Source organism: Zerene cesonia, chromosome 11 (genome assembly GCF_012273895.1).
Source record: "Zerene cesonia ecotype Mississippi chromosome 11, Zerene_cesonia_1.1, whole genome shotgun sequence".
Lineage (NCBI taxonomy): Eukaryota > Metazoa > Arthropoda > Insecta > Lepidoptera > Pieridae > Zerene > Zerene cesonia.
In genome coordinates, this window is record NC_052112.1 from 509,559 (window position 1) to 526,213 (window position 16,655).

The following is a 16,655-nucleotide window of genomic DNA, read 5'->3' on the forward strand; positions in this document are numbered from 1 at the left end:
GCCATTAAATGAAAGACAAGAAATCGCAATACATTATTATAGGTACCTATATGGAAACAAATTAACTATCTATTCGATTTTGAAAATTCCGTGTACAGCATTATGTTTTCTGTGATTCTGTCTACCCGAATATCAATATGATAAATTGTTAGCAGTATATTAAGTATCACAATATTTAGACAGAATATCTATTCTATATACGGTAATATTTGTACCACGAGCGAAGCCCGCCCACACTGGTTGCTAAAATGAGGAAGATTTACTATCTCAACATCTAACAAAGAATTGTAAAGTTTACGTTTAGTTACGTTTACGTTTAGTGTACATTTTTATGGTAATATTTCGTACCTTGTCTACCAACAATGGGTAGTTCTGTGGTTTCGTGGACACTGGAAAAGAGATATCGATTGTTTTAAATTCCATATCAATATTGTCAACTTTATGTTCTGCGTGGAGCGCGTGTGTACAAACATAACAATCTTAATATTCATTAAGTAACGTGTTCAGGGTGAAGCTGCTTCTTTTAAAAGGTTACTAGGTACTAATGTTTCTACTATTTAGACTATTTATATGATAAAGCACATTAGACAAGTATGAACTCTAGCTGACTGATTAATGCTGGCCTCCCACATTCGCACGAATATGCAATCCCTCGAGGGTAGGATGTCATTTGTTTGTTCTAGCAATGTTTTGTCCATGCGAGTGTGTGACCGGTACCCTGGTATGACATGAGCCTTTTTCTGACTGACCACAATCCTAAATAGAATTCGTAATAGTAAAGCATAACTGTATTTGAATAGATGCACCCAGATTTTCAATATTTTAAGATTACAGAATTTAAATTACACGATAATGAATTACTGAACGCTTCCGATAGTTTTCATAGACAAGATGACGTGTAGATACTAACATGTCATAATGTCATTCGTATTGACGTGTAAAGCGAACTGTCAAAATCGTGTAATAATTCCATTTGTTTCGAAAGAAATAAATAATGAGAAGGAAAAAATAAAAGGAGAGTGTGAAAATATCGTTGAATGTGGTTGATTAATTTAGTTTATAGAATATATAATAGAGGACTATTAAACTAAATAAAGATGGTGTTAATGACTATGATCGCCCGGGTCGCGGATGGCCTGCCTTTAGCAGCAACAATGCAAGAAGATGAACAGGTACTTAATTTGCACACAAAATTTTATTATTCACAATCGATTAACAACAAACACCGTATGTTAGCGATCGTGTGTCTGTGCGTTTCATAACGTTTACGTTCTTGGCACATTATCCATTATTATAGTATCCAAATTCGTTTTGCATTTTGTTTTTGCTTTCTTTTGATTTGTTACATCCTTTCAAGTACAACCGTAGTAAAAGAATCTGATAAGAAAATAAAAAAAATACAACGAATGGCTTATTGGCTCTTGAGTAAACCAGTAAGCACAAAAAATATGTTTTTTTACTTCTATCGTCTATATAGACTAATCTTTATTAACGGCAATGGTAATTTGCAGAGCGGCTGCAATATCCTGGAGTATCAAAACCAAGCCAAAATGCTGTTTAGGAAGTTAAGCCCACAATCTCCCGTTCGCTGCTCCATTGAAACTGGCCCTTATCTATTCCAGTGAGTTGAGGCTTTATGATTTTCGTTTTTTTTTTATTTGCTATTTATTTTATTTTTTGTCATCTGCCAATTCATATATAATTTGAAAAAATCGAATTTAAGCTTTGATTGTTAAAATTTCTTATGTTCATATGAGTATCTGAAATTAGTATTTTCTGCCATTAACATTTATACATTTTAACCAAAAACAAATTGTACGATTACTTAAATGCTACATAAGTTATATTTCGAGGTAAGAATGGTCCCATACCAATGTTATTAATACCTGAAATGTGTTTTCAGCTATTTGATAGAGAATGAAATATGTTACCTGGTGCTCTGTGAAAGGAATTACAGTAAACGACTAGCATTCAGTTATTTAGAAGAAATCGCACAAGAGTTCTGCCAACAGTACGGCAAGAGGGTAAGTTTCGTTTTAATTATTGCAATAGACAATATGTGTTAGTTAAAGCAATGAAAATTTATCGAATATTCATACATTTTAAATAAACTCATCAATGATATGTAAAAAAAATAATTAAATTTAAAAAAGCCATTGACAGCTGCAAACATAAAATGTTATTTAAGAAAACTCGCATCCTTAGTGTCTAGGCTCGCAAAATAGGCTATCAGAGACATTAATAGAAAGCACTGAAACCAGTTCTTAGTATTGTGAAATGTGATCATCTAATTGTGACACAGTGAGTTGACAATTTTATAAGATTACAAACAAATAACAAAAACATTGTAATTTTATAAAATTGTCACCTCACTGTGACACAATTTTGGTAAAAAAAAACTTTGTAGTTTCTTATAAGTACACTATGCTTACCCTAATGTATACATATAATAATATATATACATACATATCAAAAGTGTGTCTGTTTGCCTTCCATTCACATTGCCACGGAACAGTTTAATTGTATTTTTTTTGCCTGGAGCTATTTAGGAGAATATTACTCCTTTTTACCACCATCAACCACCTCATTACCCACCAGAATCTGACAATAAAACGGAGCGGCACAAACCAACTTAAGTTCGGAGATTTATGCGCCAATGCTCTCACAATACGTGTAAATATTTCCAGGTGAACACAGTGACCCGCCCGTACACGTTCATCGAGTTCGACACGTGGATGCAGCGCGCGCGCAAGCAGTACGCGGAGGGCGGCGCGCGCGCCCGCCGCGCCGCCGGCGCTGCCTCCCAGCTCGGCGGCCAGCTCGGCGACGTGCAGCGTATCATGATGCAGAATATCGACGACGTGCTGCAGCGCGGCGCGGTGCTGTCCGGTGAGTGGGGGGAAAGGGGGGTCAGTGCAATAATGGAAGAGGGATTGGGTGAGGGGGGGGTCGTAAGCAACTACACATATGGTAGATAAGGAATGCAGCATCGTATGTGTGGACTGATATGGAGCAGAGGAGATGTAGGCATTGTGAAGCAATTACTTTTTGAATATAGGAATTCAGGATAGATAAGGAGATAAACAAATCAATGTAATCTTTTATCATACCCACCACGGACATTTATCCTTTACACAAATTTAAAAAATTAGTCGTAAAAAAAATCTTTTTTTTTTGCAATGATAATTTCTTTTTTCTTCAGAATTGGACACCAAAACGCAGAATCTGTCAATGATGTCGCAGAAATACAAGAAGGACGCGACCTACCTCAACACCAAGTCGATGCTGGTGAAGGCGACCGCCGGCGTAGTGGTTGTGCTCGTTTTTGTTCTGTACTTCTGGATACTGTAGGTTCGATAAGCGTCAGTGGATTTGTAGCCAACTTGAATTTTTTAAAATAAAAATGATATTAGGTACACATGTGACATTTTTTTTTTTACAGCACATGGGAATTAGCGTTACTTGATTATGAGTAATTTTTTTTTATGAGGACCGCTTCTAGTCTGACCACTGATAAATTGTTAAATTGTTGTATATTTATTAAAATTTTCTAGCAGTCCACTGACTTAGTGAAAAATAATATACTATTTATGATTCATCTCATTGACTGAACCTAACTTTATCCTAAATGATGTTAAGGAAAGTTTATTAAATGCATTCCATCAAACACTACCACGGTTTCTTCCACAAATGATTATTTTGCAACATTTATCACTTTAAAAGAAAAAGACATGCGACAAGAGTAAATAAAACCATAAGTATTAGAAAATAGTATTTTATCATAGTGTATGTTACAGTTAAAACCCGTTTTCCGTTGGAACGCATTTTTCCTAGTTATAACTAGTTGTAACTAGAATAAAGTGAAATTATATTTTGATAAAAATATGTAATACGCTACCACGCCACGCTCGCTTCGCTCGCTTGGCACGTGTGGTAGTTCTTATACAACCTTACACGACCGTTTCTTCTGTATATATGCAAGTAGACGATATTAAATGAGATGATAGATGTAAATTGAGTAATAACATAATAACAAGTCGAAAAAAAAGATGATTTAATAATTTAAATGTTAAAGACATTAAGAAAATAAAGTGTATTATAGTTTTAAACGCGCTTTTCCCTAGATGTAACTAGTTGTAACATATAATAACAACTAGTTTCAACTGGGAAAGCCGGGATCTTCATACCGGAAAATGGCTTTTAACATTAACATATATTATGCATAACTCATTTCGATACTGAAGCCTACAAAATGTAAATCAAACAAACTGTAGCTGTATATACGTTATAAATAATAACTTCTAGATTGTAGAACATGCCAAAATTGTAAATGAAATTGTAATTTATATATAAGTAATATTGTTTTGGTGTGATATATGAATTGAAGCATGTGTCACAATATCTATATATATACAATAAACTGTATATATTTTTGAAATTTGTCAAAAACATGTTACTATTTGTACTTTATCTTGCTTTATAATCATTTGTCATGACCATACATATAAAAAATATAAATAAGTTGACAAAGCACAGCGCAAGTTGCAAGTAATGGCTTGGTGGTGAAAGTTATGCCCAATTATTTTTATATCCTGAATGGAGGGTGGGGGAATGTTGTAAATGTTTACATCTCTTGTTATTAAATGTATTTATTTAAGATATAATAAATGCCTTCTTTTCAAGTGTTATTTTTTATTTATTTAAAACTAACTCTTCGTCCCTGCTTCGCCCATTGTGCCATATCGGAAATATATATACATGGACATATATTATAGCCTTAGTCGCTAAGTATAGTTGCAGCTTTCTAATGGTGAAAGAATTTTTGAAATAACTCCAGTAGTTGTTGCGTGACAATGTTACAAATATACAAAAATACAAAAGTTTCCTCTGTTAGTGTAGATAATGGCAGTATGATGATTATTTCTATTTATGTAATAAAAAATATGGCCTGTCAATCTGATAAATCACAGTTATGGGACAAAAGACTAAGGTTTGACTCCTGCCTTAATCATCAAATTTATGGATAAATTTTTTCTAAGGGTTATGTCTAAAATAGGAGATAAAAAATAATATTTGTCTTATTTTATTATTACAATCACAGTTCACACTTAAAGCATTTGTTTTTATTCACATTATTTATTCCTAGCTATACTTATTTTATTCAGTGGACACTATTACAAATTAATATTTAAACATGATTTAAACTAAAATAAATTCAAATATCACGTCCACTCCATCTCAACAAGACAGACTAATCAACATTGTATATCATCTTCATATTCTTTCATAGGGATGGCCAAGTGTGTGTTGGTAATGCCACTAATGGCATTTTTTAAGCGTACAACCATTGGAGGACTTAGGACCTATACAATTAAACAATGCTAATTATTAGATGTTAACTGTATGTTTTAACCGTATCTTATAAAAATAGAACCATTTATTGATGTGCATTTATTAATAGTAGCATCCATACTAGTAAAAGCAAAAATAGGCCAGGAGCCAGCTATTCATTACATTTTGAATTTTGAAGCAGCAGCAGGCTCGACTAAAACATGAGCTTTATTTTATGTTGAAGGTACACCTCTAAAACTGCCAGTTTTGATTTTTCTGTGGTTATATACATAGTGGAAATTGCAGGGCTCCTTTAGTAAAGAAAATAATGTTCTTTGAATACTGAACATACATTTTTTGATTACCTGCATTATTCTAGCAACTAATACTGGCTTCTCCTGCCATTTCATTGTTCCAAAAATTTGAACTCCATTTGGTATTACACTGGATGGCATACTACTCCGAAGATATGCTATATTTAGGAGCAGTTTTGGAGCATCAGCATTAGAATTGGTGTCTATCTGAAATTTTAAAGATAATAAAGTCAATATTACCAAATATATATATTGATTTTTTTATCCATGTCATATTTTCTTAAAGGTATATGTTAATAGTGATAATATATTTGATAGGTACTAATCTATAATATATGATAAAGCTGAAAGCTTTTGTTTGTTTATTTGGACTCACCACCACTAATCTCAGGAATTACTGGGCCGTTAGGGTGAATTTTGGTTCATGGATGGTTCCAGACACAAAAAGGATACAAATAATTTCCCCACACTCTTATTTTTAAAATTACTCGGGCAAAGGCGTGGGCTGAAATACTAGTAATCATAGAAACTTTTTACAAAATACTTACATCGCTCAAATAGAAATGACCATTTAAACTTTGCATTATACCAACAGTACGACATCGAAAAATCTCTTCTTTGTTTTTTATTATTTTATGCTCTAAATCACGCACAGTGCCAAAAGAATAGAAATCCTCCTATAAAATAATTAAATATTTGTTTACTATTTGAGAATACATCTGCTTAAATAAAAATGTGCTTTATTTTAAAATATTGATGTTGGTGAAAAACTAACAAACGGTGTTTGTTCTGAAAATTTTTCTTTACGATATGAATTGTACTTGTCACAAGTCATTGCATTTTCCAAGGTTTTTATAAAATTATACAAGAATAATAGGATTTATAAAAATTTCAAAACTCGTAATTCAAAGTGTGTATGTTCAGAATTTGACAGTGTTTTTTTATGTCACATCGGGCATCTGGCTGGTGGTTCGCTTGATGGTAAGCGATCATCATCGCCCGTGAACATTCACAGTACTATCAGACATGCCACTATTAAACTATTTCATGTTTGTTTTCTGGGGAGGTGTGGTACTTCCCCAGTGCGCAGACAATTTGTGCCAAAGCGTGCACGAATCCCACATATATGTTACTCCGTCATTTAAGTAACCCAGTCATAGATTACTAAATAGATTTTTTTAGCTGCATTTATGTCTAGAAAAGTAAAGTTTTTATCTGAATGTTTATAATAAATCCTTTTTAGATAGTTATTACCTTTGGTTATTACTTAACTCAATGCTGTAGTCAACGTCATTGACTGTAGTCTACTGCATATCTACTGTTGTCTGCTGTCAATTAAAATTGTCATGTGTCATGTACATCAATGATTTTAATAAAAATAATATTTGCGGTGCAAACAAACACATTGCTCTAAACTAAAATATAAATTACAGTTTGCTACATTCAGAATAAGCGTGAAGTACAAGAAAATGGCTCCGTCTAACTTAGTGGAACTACGTCCAAATCGCCGATTATTGGATCACGAATTCGAAGGATACAAGTTAAATCTCAATGCTCTGCCCCAACACAGTTTAGAACTCAACACACCAGTAGATAGGCTATATCCCGATGAAGTTCAATACTCCTTCGTCCACGCTAAACTCTTTGCGCTTCATAATCACCTTATAATTGATCACTGGGACCACGCGTTCAATTACTATTATATAGATAATAATCAGCAAGTTCGAAACATCACGTTTGAGAATATTAACAGTACATTCCAACAAGCCGTTGTCTACGATGTTCCAGCGCACGTTGAGAGGAAATCGGGCCATTTCAACTTGTGCTTATTATTTCCTTCTTGTACACTGGCTGTTATAAGTGATGGTACAGGCTATTTACATATTGTGGATACAGGGTTACGGAACAAACCGGCAACGGAGAAGCAAACTTGGAACACATCACATTCCAGTTTGGCTCTTGGAGATGGAAAATATTTTGTAGTTGTTGATTCAAGAGTACAAAGTAAAGATAATAAAGAGGTGCTGCACTGTCTACTCCAGTCTATAGAGCAGAACGATAAACATTTTAACTCAGTTTTAACATGGATTACATATGAAAATGATGGTCAGGGGTGGGTGCAGGCTGCATTGAAACAGGTCCAAGGTAAAGGCATTGTGCATTATGCAGCAATTGAAGGAAGCTGTTCAGCATTATATATAGCTTCAGATAATTTATTTAAATTCACATTGGATTCAGAGAATGATATATCTGAGCCCAAGAAGGAGCAACCTCGGCAGATTATTTACACATGGCTTCAAACTGCAGATGACATAACAATAACTTTACAGTTAGAAAACAATTTTGATAAGAAACTGTTACATGTGAATGTATCTCCTCTGAATATAAAGATAAGTTATGCTGGTAAAGATTTTGTGTGCGGAAAGATGAAAAATAAAGTTGACAGTGAGTTGACTACATGGAATGTGGGAGAGAGTGGACAAGTTGATGTTTTGATAACTAAATCTGAAAGTATGATGTGGGATGAGCTGATCGAGGGTGGGGATAAGACTGGTGAGCATATATTGGACCCGAGTCTGGTGGAGGAAGTACATAGACGGTTAATGCACTTATGTGCAGAGACTGAAGTAACAGCAGATCAATCTGTGCCAGGTCTTTCTACACAGGAGCTGGAGGAATGTGACGCTGCATCTGAAGAAGATACTGTATTAGGTATGTATATTACTACAGAAAAATGTCACTAGATAATTTGTTATTGATGAAATTTTATTTTATGATAAAATAAATTATTTCTTAGATATTAAAGTGGAAGTAATATCATAGTGTGACAATGTAAATAACTTCTCAATTGTTATTTTCAGTTCGGTTGGATGCTATAAATCATGAGATAACTCACCGAGTTCCCCTCAGTGTACACCAGTTTTTATTCAATCTCAAACTGGAAACACAAGAAGTACCAGCACTCTGCTTAAGACATGATGTTGATGCATGTATTTGGCAGCCATATTCTCAACTTATAAACGCTGACACTTGGCCCATTAAGCATCAAGGCACCCTTATGGCATTTGGTTACGTCCAATCATCGAAGCAGAACAGAAAATTTGTAACATGTCCACCTAATTTTGCCTACAGTGTAGTATGTGAGGCTTTAAGGCATGTGTTTATTTATAAAAGTACGAATAACTCGGACTGTCAATTAAGAAAACGAACGGGTGGGTCAATGAAGAATGTCAAAGTTGGCCAACAATATGTATTAAATGTTGAAAAAAATGGTGAAGTCCTGGGTATAAATGCGACTAACGAATATTTGTTTATTCTCACAGAGAAAAAGTTACTTGTTATTGAAATGTTATAAATAAAATGTTATTTAATCGTATGATTGTTTTTTATTTCATAGCGTGGTCAGGTATTTACAAGTCAATGGAAAATCAAACATGTATACAAAACCTCTAAGAACATTTATCAATAGCATGTTCCATAATAACTGATTTTTATATTAATTTTCAAATTATTATTTACTTTATAAATTTAAGTTTCATTATCACTATCAGTATTTATTATACTCTCTTCTGAAGAGTATCCAGTGGTGAATAATAGATTTTTAGGTTTCTTCTTTCTTTGTTCCTTAATCTCTTTCTCTATTTCTTCCTTTTTCTCTTGTGCAATCTTTTCAGTAAGCAACAACCTTTTCTTATAACCATTTCTACTACTTTCTGGCTTACTGTCACCATTAGCATTAGATTGACTTTCTTGAGTATTTGTCCCACTATGTTCACTTTTGTCATAGTCAAATTCGTCTTCTGTAAAACATAATTAGTTCCATTCAAATTTCGTCATATTTTTTTTATTTATTATTCATTTATTGCAGAAAATTAATGCAAATAACTAAACAAGGTTATGAAATACATACAATAAATAATCGTAAATTTTCAGTAAAGCTAATAATACTAATGTATAATATTCTAAACTAGACAATTTTCAAAAAGAGAAAGATAACAAATCATATATTAAAGTCTAAATTACCTGGTGTGATAATTTCAAAGTTGTATGCATGGTCCTTAAGCACCACAAACACTATGGGAAACTCAATAATACATTTACCAGATAAGTTCTCACACACTGATTCTGCTGGGTCCAGTTCAAAAAACTTCTTTTGAGACCCTTTCACTTTTTCAGCTGAAAAATATGAAGAATACTCTTGAAAATTTCTATTCAGAATTCTACTTGCATGTAGTACTATGTTGTTTGATATTGTCTTGATATCAAAAACAGAAATACATATATGGGTTTTTAGCCCAAGTAGTTTTTACTGTAGAAAACTTAATTAGTCAATTTCTTAAATTACAAGTATTTACCTTTTAACAAAACTTTCACACCACTAAGACCAGCTGATTTATAAAACGCTAAAAACTTAGACCCTTCAAAAGGTGCTGCATCAGGGTTCAAGTATTTATCTAACAGATCAGATAGCTTGTTATTTTCAGGACATTTTTCATCAACAAACTTTAAGGGATTGCCTTCCACATTTGGAAACATCCACTCTATTCGCCAATTGATTACATTTTTCTTAAATTCATACTTTGTTGTATTCACTTGGTTCCTAGTAAAGTTTCTGGCTAAAAATTGTAAAACTATACCCCTCTTCCTTGCTGCCAACTTGAGTTTGTATAAATGCTGAAATTTAAATAATTTTAATTGAATGAAGCTGTTTCATTTTCCTGGTCATATTCCAATTATTAATCACCCATTGCATAATAATGTTCTCAAATGACAAAACTCCAAAAGCATGTAGTTTATATTTATACAAAATACAACTCGATTATTTCAATAATTAACTTTTATTGTTAGTCAAGAATTCAAGACTTAAGAGAAATTTTTGAAACATAATTGTTATGTTATATTATCCAATGTCTCAACAGCTTATCTCTAGCAGACTGTAGTCAAAGCATTAATTTCTAAATTTGTAATATTTGTATCAAATTAATAAAAAAAACAATCTACTTACAATTGGCAAGTCTTTGTCGATCCTAGTAAACTTTTTCTTCTCGTCTCTCTTTACAGCATACACAAATCGAGCGCATTCCTCCAGTAACCTGTAGTCACTAAGCAAATCGGTGTCTGTAAAGTCCTTCATTCTAACGAATTTGGTTCGATCTCTGATACCATTGCATTCTAATTCTGCTTTATGTATCCTCACGCAATCTAAGCAACATGTTTTGACTTCACATCTTGGACATGTATACTTGGCTTTATTCTTCCCACATACCTCGCAATCACCTAATCTAATGCAAAAAAGATTGTTATAGGTATAATATAATAATATAATAATATTTATAAGATTGTGTGATTTGTTTACTTTTACGAAGCTAACCTTGCAATAGATTCATTTTCAGATTCACTATCTGATGAAGACGAAACGCTTCCAAACACCATTTTAAAATGTTAATGAACTTAAATTTTAATTAAAAACGTGAATGAAGATAGGTTAAGGGTTATTTTCATTTGTTTTGATTTATCAATCTCGGCATGTACGATAGCATGCTTGATCCTTGTTTTGACAAATATGTGAGTCAGACGTCAGTCAGTCAGTATTAACTGTCAACTTCAACTTTTATAGGTGGGTGATCAGTTGTATGGTACACATTACATTATCTGTGACTTAAGTGTTGGGCTAGAAATCGGGAAGTGTTGTCGAATTAGCAAAATAAAAAAGAGAAATTACTTAGGTACTTACTTCATGGACTTTTTTTAATGTCAAAGGTGGCAAAAGGAGCTGGTGGTACGCCCCATGGTAAGCGATCACCAACGCCCATGAACATTCGCTGACGTAGGGCCTTTGCGAATGCGCTGCCCGTATTTAAAGGGTAAGGGATAGGTAAAGGATTGACGAATGGAAAGAAGGGATAGACTGGGAAGGGTGAGGTAAATGAAGCAGGCCTTCGGTTCCACCACTCACCGAAGGAAACACAATAGCATGCTACTGTTTCATACCGCTTTTCTATGGGGTGTTTACTAGTGAGATCGCCATGATAGTATTTAAGCGTATCAATTTGTAGTTAAATTACAGTTTAAAACATCTATAATACTTTTGTAAGTATAGAATAACGTAGGTGACATACATAATACATAGGTGATATAATAATATACGTGATTAATAACACAGAATGCCTATTGTGTATACTCACGTAGAATATTATTTACTCTGTTGTCATAACTCCATCAATGTCATTTGGTATTTTAGAAAATATAAACAAATACCGAAAAATTTAAAATTCATCTGTATTAAATTGTTAAATATTAAATATGAGTTCTGATATTCAAGGAGACGATTGGGATTTACCATGTTCGGATGACGAGCTTTCAAAATGCGGTATAACAATCGGAAAAAGTTGGATGCCAGACCCAAATGAACTGGAAGAACTTTATAAGACAATAGAGATAAAAGGAACATTGAATTTAGAGTGGAAATGTCCCGGGCGACGGGCTCCTTCACCCGTAGCAGTGAGCCAAGAGAATCAACCCGAAGCGATGCAAACCTCGCCAGTTAGGGAAGAGAAATCGGACTTTGACTTCATGGATGAGATGGTGCACAATTCTCTTCATTTGCGAGTAAGAAGGGAAGGAGAAGATACGCTTAGAGGCTCAGCTAAGAAGAAAACCACTTCGTTTGATGGTATTTTATCAAACATGATAAGGCACAAGAGGATTGAGCAATTGGAAAAGCAAGCCACAACACCAACTTCGCAATCAAATAGTACTTGATATTATCTCAGCGAGTGATATAAGCAAGTAAAAGGGTTGGATATTACATATATTTTGAAGGTGATGATCATTGAAGAACTTAAAAGCCAGGCGTATTATATTTAATACATAAGGGAAGGGCCTATATTCCCAATATTATAAGATTGTATTTTATTTAAGAAAGCTTATGCAAAGTCTGTTATGCCTGTAACATTTCCTGTATGATGATATGTTGGAACATGGCTGATATATAATTTATTTGATTATATGAGTAAATTAATCTCTTCAAAAGAAGTAACTGATGGCTGACTGAGATTCCTCAAAAATAAACATTTACACTATTCACATTGATTCAACATCCTGGGGCTTAAATTTTTTAAAGACTCAGTTTATACAATAATTCAATTACAATTAATGATCTCCAACAATTTTATTTACATAACAAATCTAATGTTTATATACGTTACATTACATTACATACATTAACAACTATACTATTACTACATAAGATGTGCCGACTTCTGCTTGACCATCTGTTCATTTGCATCAAGAATCTGCTGGCAATCTCTCATGTTCTGTATTATGTGTTCCAACTTCCAATGTTTCCTTAATAATGCATCTTCTAGGTTGAACTTGCCATGTCGAATACATTGTACCCCTGTACAGTAGGCTGAGGTCTTTAATTGAACACCAAGGTCATGTATTATAGTCCAGAGGTATTTATCGTACTCATTGACAGATTGAATTTCTGAAAAAAAGGTTTTGCTTTAGTCTATGTTAACAAGCACAGGGTCTTAGTTTTTTATAAAATTATACCTGTAATATAAAAATTTGTATGCCGATTGTTTGGGGAATTTGTGGAGTATATTATTATTAAATAAATGTTTAATATTATTATTTATTTTTATTGAAGCAGTGGTGGCTCAGTGGTGAGAACCTCGGGCTTCAAAATCGATAAGTCGGGGTTTGAGACCGGGCGAGCGTGCAGGAAATAAATTGATTTTTCAATTTATCTGCGCATGTGGATAACATCAACACTGCTTAAACGGTGAAGGAAACATCGTGAGGAAACCGGCATGTCCAAGAATTAAAAGTTCGACGACATGTGACATCTGCCAACCCGCACTTGGCCAGCGTGGTGGATTATGGCCTGAACCCTCATAGGAGGCCTGTGTCCCAGCAGTGGGAACATATATGGGCTGATGTTGATGATGATGATGATTATTTATTTTATGAGTGGAACTAACCCAGTGTGAAGTTGGGAGGCTCAAAATATACACACTTGATTCCATAGAGTACTGGTAGTTTGCTATTGGCTGGTCTTATTAATCCTTGTGAAGCTAACTCGTATGTGGTTTGCGATTCCATGTGAAGACCTGATAATCTATAAAATAAATTGATTTTGTTTTCATATTCACAATATATAATAGCAAATGTTTTTTATTGATTGAAGTAATTATACCATAAAGCTAGCTTGAAATAAAATTATTAATCATTAGTTATTGCCTTATTTTATATATAAAACTGATGCTAATGGTCTATTAATGGACAACAAATACCACAATCATCATACTTGTGTTTAATTAATAAATTTAGTGACAATAATAAGCAATCTTACTCAAACATAGTTTTCTGATGGGCAGCTTGCATATGGGCTACAACTTTATCAATTTTCACCCGTGTCACATGGTTATAAGTGCTACGCTCCACAGTTTTACCGTTCCAGAAGTATGTATCTGTAGCTTTACCCAGCTGTCCGTGAACTTTGAATGCTCTTGTAGGTCTTCCAATATTTATGTGGTAGGTTAACTTTGTTCCATCATTTATGCCTAATACTAGAATTAAATGTATAGTTATAATTTAATAATATGGGGTTTTAAAAAACTTATTAAATATTTATGACTGTAGGGTAAAAGTATAAATAATAATAAGTGCATGTAGTATATAAGCTGTTTTTGTATGAAAGAATATTAAAATATAATCCACTATCTACGCTCACAAACAATTTTTTTTCAGACTTCGAAAAACGTGATATTATTTCAAGAAAAAATATTAAAATATTACAGCAATGCCTTACATAGAACACCGCTACTGAATAAACCCAAGTATGTTGCCCAACTGCATCTAAAATCTTCTTTTATGTATCTCGGTCCGCAAACTAAAGGATCGTCAGCATAATTTGGAACAATTTTGACATTCATGGGTTCATTAGTAGCGCCTACAATCTCTACACGTTGTTCTCTGGGTCTATCCGGTAGCGCGTTTAAATCTGCAAGGAAATTTTTTTGAGACAAAGTGTGTATTATTTCTTATTTTTATATTTATTTTATTGAGTATGTATTATTTTTGATGGTATCAATAGTATCGATTTAAAATACTGTACATTTGCCAAATTGGAAGTTATTAATTTACTTATAAATAATCGCTAGCACTAACCTCTACATAAATTAGAAACAATTCTATGTTGTAATGCAGGAATTGATATGCATGAAGGTTTATAAACACATACTAAACCGTTTAATGTTTTAAATGCCGATGCTGCATCACGAATTTTCGCCATTGCAGTAATTTAAAATTGTTTGTTTTGATTTTCTTGGACAATGCTCAAAACTCGTTTAGAATGATTTTTGACGTATAGTGAAGCGAATCGACTTTCTTTAATTAACATGAGAGTATACCGTTTTTTGTTCTGGTATTTTATTCTATTCCCATTTTAATGTTAAGCTTTCAAGTGTTTAAATAGGTCATTATATCAAATCAATTATTTTTTTCTGCAGTAGTATTTTTTGAATTTCATATTTTCTTAAATAAGCCGTTGGGAAAAAATATTTCCTTATGGCAACATCAATCAAATGTCTAAAACGGGCGACACGCTCGCACGCCAATTGCCGTGACGTTAGTTTGTGGTGTCAAGTAATGGCCGAAAGATTGGCTCGTGTCCGTATTTATCAGTGTTAGCCTTATTTTGTAATGTTCTTCCACAATAGCGTTTATCTATTGCTTGTTAAGGCTGAAAAAACAATTGTGTAAACATATTGTCCCATCAAGACTCGTGTGTTATTTGTGTTGACGGTATAATATCCAAAAGTTTGTGATGTGATTTCGTTTGAAATATTGTTATTGGTAAGTTGGCATACTATTGTCCTGATTAATGTTTAAACCGTTTAATGTTATGAGTGTAATTTTCATATATAACACCAGTTTGCAAGTTGTGTTATATTCTGCTGTCTTCCGAAACATGTACGGACTCCATTGAATGTCCCTCCACAATAACTAGTTTGATGCTTAGCGTACACCCAATAAAGCCCAATGGTATATAAATAATGATTACTTTTTGTTACAATTATACGACTAAAGTGTTTGAAATTGCGACTTTTCCCAATTTGGTAATCAGAGTATTTAATTTTGATAATAAGTAAGTTACAGAAATTGTTCCCAACACAACAAATTTCGTTGGATATCCTGTAGTAGTTAATTTTCATAATTAAAATGCAAACAAGTATAGTCCTAACAAATCTAATAAGATAAATTAGTTGTTAATAATCATAATTAACAAAATTTCTAATTAAATCACATGAAAGTAATATTCATAACTTGTTTTTTAAGAGTTACAAGAAGTAAAATCAAATAATATTATAATAATTAATAAAATACTATTTTATTAACTAACGGAACAACACAAATTTAATTTCTATAATAATGAAGTATTTAAAAATGAATGTGTGTGGATGTAATATTATATTGGTATTAGTTTAATATATATTTATTGATTAATTTGTGTTATATCACAAAACTTACAGATGTGGTACTTATATTTTTTAATTAATATGTAAACAAAAATTTTATAATCTCAAAAAATGTAATTTCATTAATTCTTTATCAAATTCGTCATGCAACTATTTATTCAAACTCAACATTTAGTGGTGTTTTGATTGATAAAAAATTATACAATAGTTTGATCAATCTGTATGCTAATTTAGCATCTATTGAATGAATATATTATTGAATAGAATTATCATTATTTAACTGTTAAGTACAGTTTTTTATGATAATGTTTTTTGATATTTTTTTTTTACTTATGCATATATGCTGAATATAATTTGACCGACAGAATATTTAGCATATGTTAGATCCTGTGAAAACTTTTTATAGTGAAACTAGCTGTAACCTGTGGCGTGACTCATGTGGTACTCAGGTAACAAGTAGCTTGTGCTTAAATTGAGACCATAATCTATCTCTGTACCAAATTTCATATGCATTAAATAAACT

General features: G+C 32.8%; 7 protein-coding genes across 11 annotated transcripts in view; 4 read left to right on the plus strand and 3 right to left on the minus strand.

Moving 5' to 3' along the window:
• The first annotated feature begins 923 nt into the window (after window positions 1-923).
• On the plus strand, window positions 924-4,682 carry LOC119830204 (vesicle-trafficking protein SEC22b). Its single transcript, XM_038353117.1, has 5 exons — window positions 924-1,172; window positions 1,512-1,621; window positions 1,904-2,024; window positions 2,688-2,889; window positions 3,203-4,682. Exons 1-5 carry the CDS (start codon window positions 1,098-1,100, stop codon window positions 3,349-3,351), a joined length of 657 nt encoding a protein of 218 aa, XP_038209045.1. The 5' UTR covers window positions 924-1,097; the 3' UTR covers window positions 3,352-4,682.
• A 453-nt stretch (window positions 4,683-5,135) lies between these two features.
• LOC119830046 lies at window positions 5,136-6,963 on the minus strand. Of its 2 annotated transcripts, none has more exons than XM_038352879.1 (4): window positions 6,421-6,582; window positions 6,194-6,322; window positions 5,697-5,852; window positions 5,136-5,363 (listed from the first exon to the last, which is right to left on the minus strand). In XM_038352879.1, exons 1-4 carry the CDS (start codon window positions 6,478-6,480, stop codon window positions 5,256-5,258), a joined length of 453 nt encoding a protein of 150 aa, XP_038208807.1. In that variant the 5' UTR covers window positions 6,481-6,582; the 3' UTR covers window positions 5,136-5,255. The 2 variants fall into 2 exon arrangements, with proteins under 2 accessions (XP_038208807.1, XP_038208808.1); XM_038352880.1 differs by lacking the exon at window positions 6,421-6,582 and adding an exon at window positions 6,900-6,963 and having other exon boundaries at window positions 5,137-5,363.
• A 17-nt stretch (window positions 6,964-6,980) lies between these two features.
• On the plus strand, window positions 6,981-9,015 carry LOC119830044 (nudC domain-containing protein 1). The gene is made up of 2 exons (XM_038352875.1): window positions 6,981-8,357; window positions 8,507-9,015. Exons 1-2 carry the CDS (start codon window positions 7,115-7,117, stop codon window positions 8,998-9,000), a joined length of 1,737 nt encoding a protein of 578 aa, XP_038208803.1. The 5' UTR covers window positions 6,981-7,114; the 3' UTR covers window positions 9,001-9,015.
• LOC119830045 (box C/D snoRNA protein 1) lies at window positions 9,012-11,211 on the minus strand. Of its 2 annotated transcripts, none has more exons than XM_038352878.1 (5): window positions 11,017-11,211; window positions 10,651-10,922; window positions 10,001-10,319; window positions 9,669-9,821; window positions 9,012-9,445 (listed from the first exon to the last, which is right to left on the minus strand). In XM_038352878.1, the coding sequence occupies exons 1-5, from the start codon at window positions 11,030-11,032 to the stop codon at window positions 9,174-9,176; spliced, it is 1,032 nt and encodes a 343-aa protein (XP_038208806.1). In that variant the 5' UTR covers window positions 11,033-11,211; the 3' UTR covers window positions 9,012-9,173. The 2 variants fall into 2 exon arrangements, with proteins under 2 accessions (XP_038208806.1, XP_038208805.1); XM_038352877.1 differs by having other exon boundaries at window positions 10,651-10,927.
• Window positions 11,212-11,858: 647 nt separating this feature from the next.
• LOC119830316 (PAXIP1-associated glutamate-rich protein 1) lies at window positions 11,859-12,805 on the plus strand. The gene has a single exon (XM_038353283.1). It carries the CDS (start codon window positions 11,949-11,951, stop codon window positions 12,405-12,407), a length of 459 nt encoding a protein of 152 aa, XP_038209211.1. The 5' UTR covers window positions 11,859-11,948; the 3' UTR covers window positions 12,408-12,805.
• A 3-nt stretch (window positions 12,806-12,808) lies between these two features.
• LOC119830315 (mitochondrial mRNA pseudouridine synthase Trub2) lies at window positions 12,809-15,019 on the minus strand. The gene is made up of 5 exons (XM_038353282.1): window positions 14,823-15,019; window positions 14,464-14,655; window positions 14,005-14,221; window positions 13,634-13,770; window positions 12,809-13,134 (listed from the first exon to the last, which is right to left on the minus strand). Exons 1-5 carry the CDS (start codon window positions 14,944-14,946, stop codon window positions 12,887-12,889), a joined length of 918 nt encoding a protein of 305 aa, XP_038209210.1. The 5' UTR covers window positions 14,947-15,019; the 3' UTR covers window positions 12,809-12,886.
• Window positions 15,020-15,271: 252 nt separating this feature from the next.
• The window catches only part of LOC119830056, a 72,778-nt gene continuing 71,394 nt past the window's right edge, over window positions 15,272-16,655 (plus strand). For all 3 annotated transcript variants that reach the window (XM_038352893.1, XM_038352894.1, XM_038352892.1), the window contains exon 1: window positions 15,272-15,509. The gene's annotated coding sequence lies outside the window, so the exon portion shown is untranslated. The remainder of the gene's footprint in view (window positions 15,510-16,655) is intronic.

Coding starts and splice junctions, on each gene's coding strand:
- LOC119830204 (XM_038353117.1), top strand. CDS start 1,098: ATGGTGTTAATGACTATGATCGCCCGGGTCGCGGATGGCCTGCCTTTA. Junction 2,025..2,687: donor GCCAACAGTACGGCAAGAGG/GTAAGTTTCGTT, acceptor AAATATTTCCAG/GTGAACACAGTGACCCGCCC. Junction 2,890..3,202: donor GCGCGGCGCGGTGCTGTCCG/GTGAGTGGGGGG, acceptor TTTTTTCTTCAG/AATTGGACACCAAAACGCAG.
- LOC119830046 (XM_038352879.1), bottom strand. CDS start 6,480: ATGACTTGTGACAAGTACAATTCATATCGTAAAGAAAAATTTTCAGAA. Junction 6,323..6,420: donor TTTCAGAACAAACACCGTTT/GTTAGTTTTTCA, acceptor ATTATTTTATAG/GAGGATTTCTATTCTTTTGG. Junction 5,364..5,696: donor TAGTTGCTAGAATAATGCAG/GTAATCAAAAAA, acceptor TTAATTGTATAG/GTCCTAAGTCCTCCAATGGT.
- LOC119830044 (XM_038352875.1), top strand. CDS start 7,115: ATGGCTCCGTCTAACTTAGTGGAACTACGTCCAAATCGCCGATTATTG. Junction 8,358..8,506: donor TGAAGAAGATACTGTATTAG/GTATGTATATTA, acceptor TGTTATTTTCAG/TTCGGTTGGATGCTATAAAT.
- LOC119830045 (XM_038352877.1), bottom strand. CDS start 11,078: ATGGTGTTTGGAAGCGTTTCGTCTTCATCAGATAGTGAATCTGAAAAT. Junction 10,320..10,650: donor TCGACAAAGACTTGCCAATT/GTAAGTAGATTG, acceptor TTTAAATTTCAG/CATTTATACAAACTCAAGTT. Junction 9,822..10,000: donor TGTGAAAGTTTTGTTAAAAG/GTAAATACTTGT, acceptor CATATTTTTCAG/CTGAAAAAGTGAAAGGGTCT.
- LOC119830316 (XM_038353283.1), top strand. CDS start 11,949: ATGAGTTCTGATATTCAAGGAGACGATTGGGATTTACCATGTTCGGAT.
- LOC119830315 (XM_038353282.1), bottom strand. CDS start 14,946: ATGGCGAAAATTCGTGATGCAGCATCGGCATTTAAAACATTAAACGGT. Junction 14,656..14,822: donor TGTTTCTAATTTATGTAGAG/GTTAGTGCTAGC, acceptor ATTTCCTTGCAG/ATTTAAACGCGCTACCGGAT. Junction 13,771..14,004: donor CATCAGAAAACTATGTTTGA/GTAAGATTGCTT, acceptor TTTATTTTATAG/ATTATCAGGTCTTCACATGG.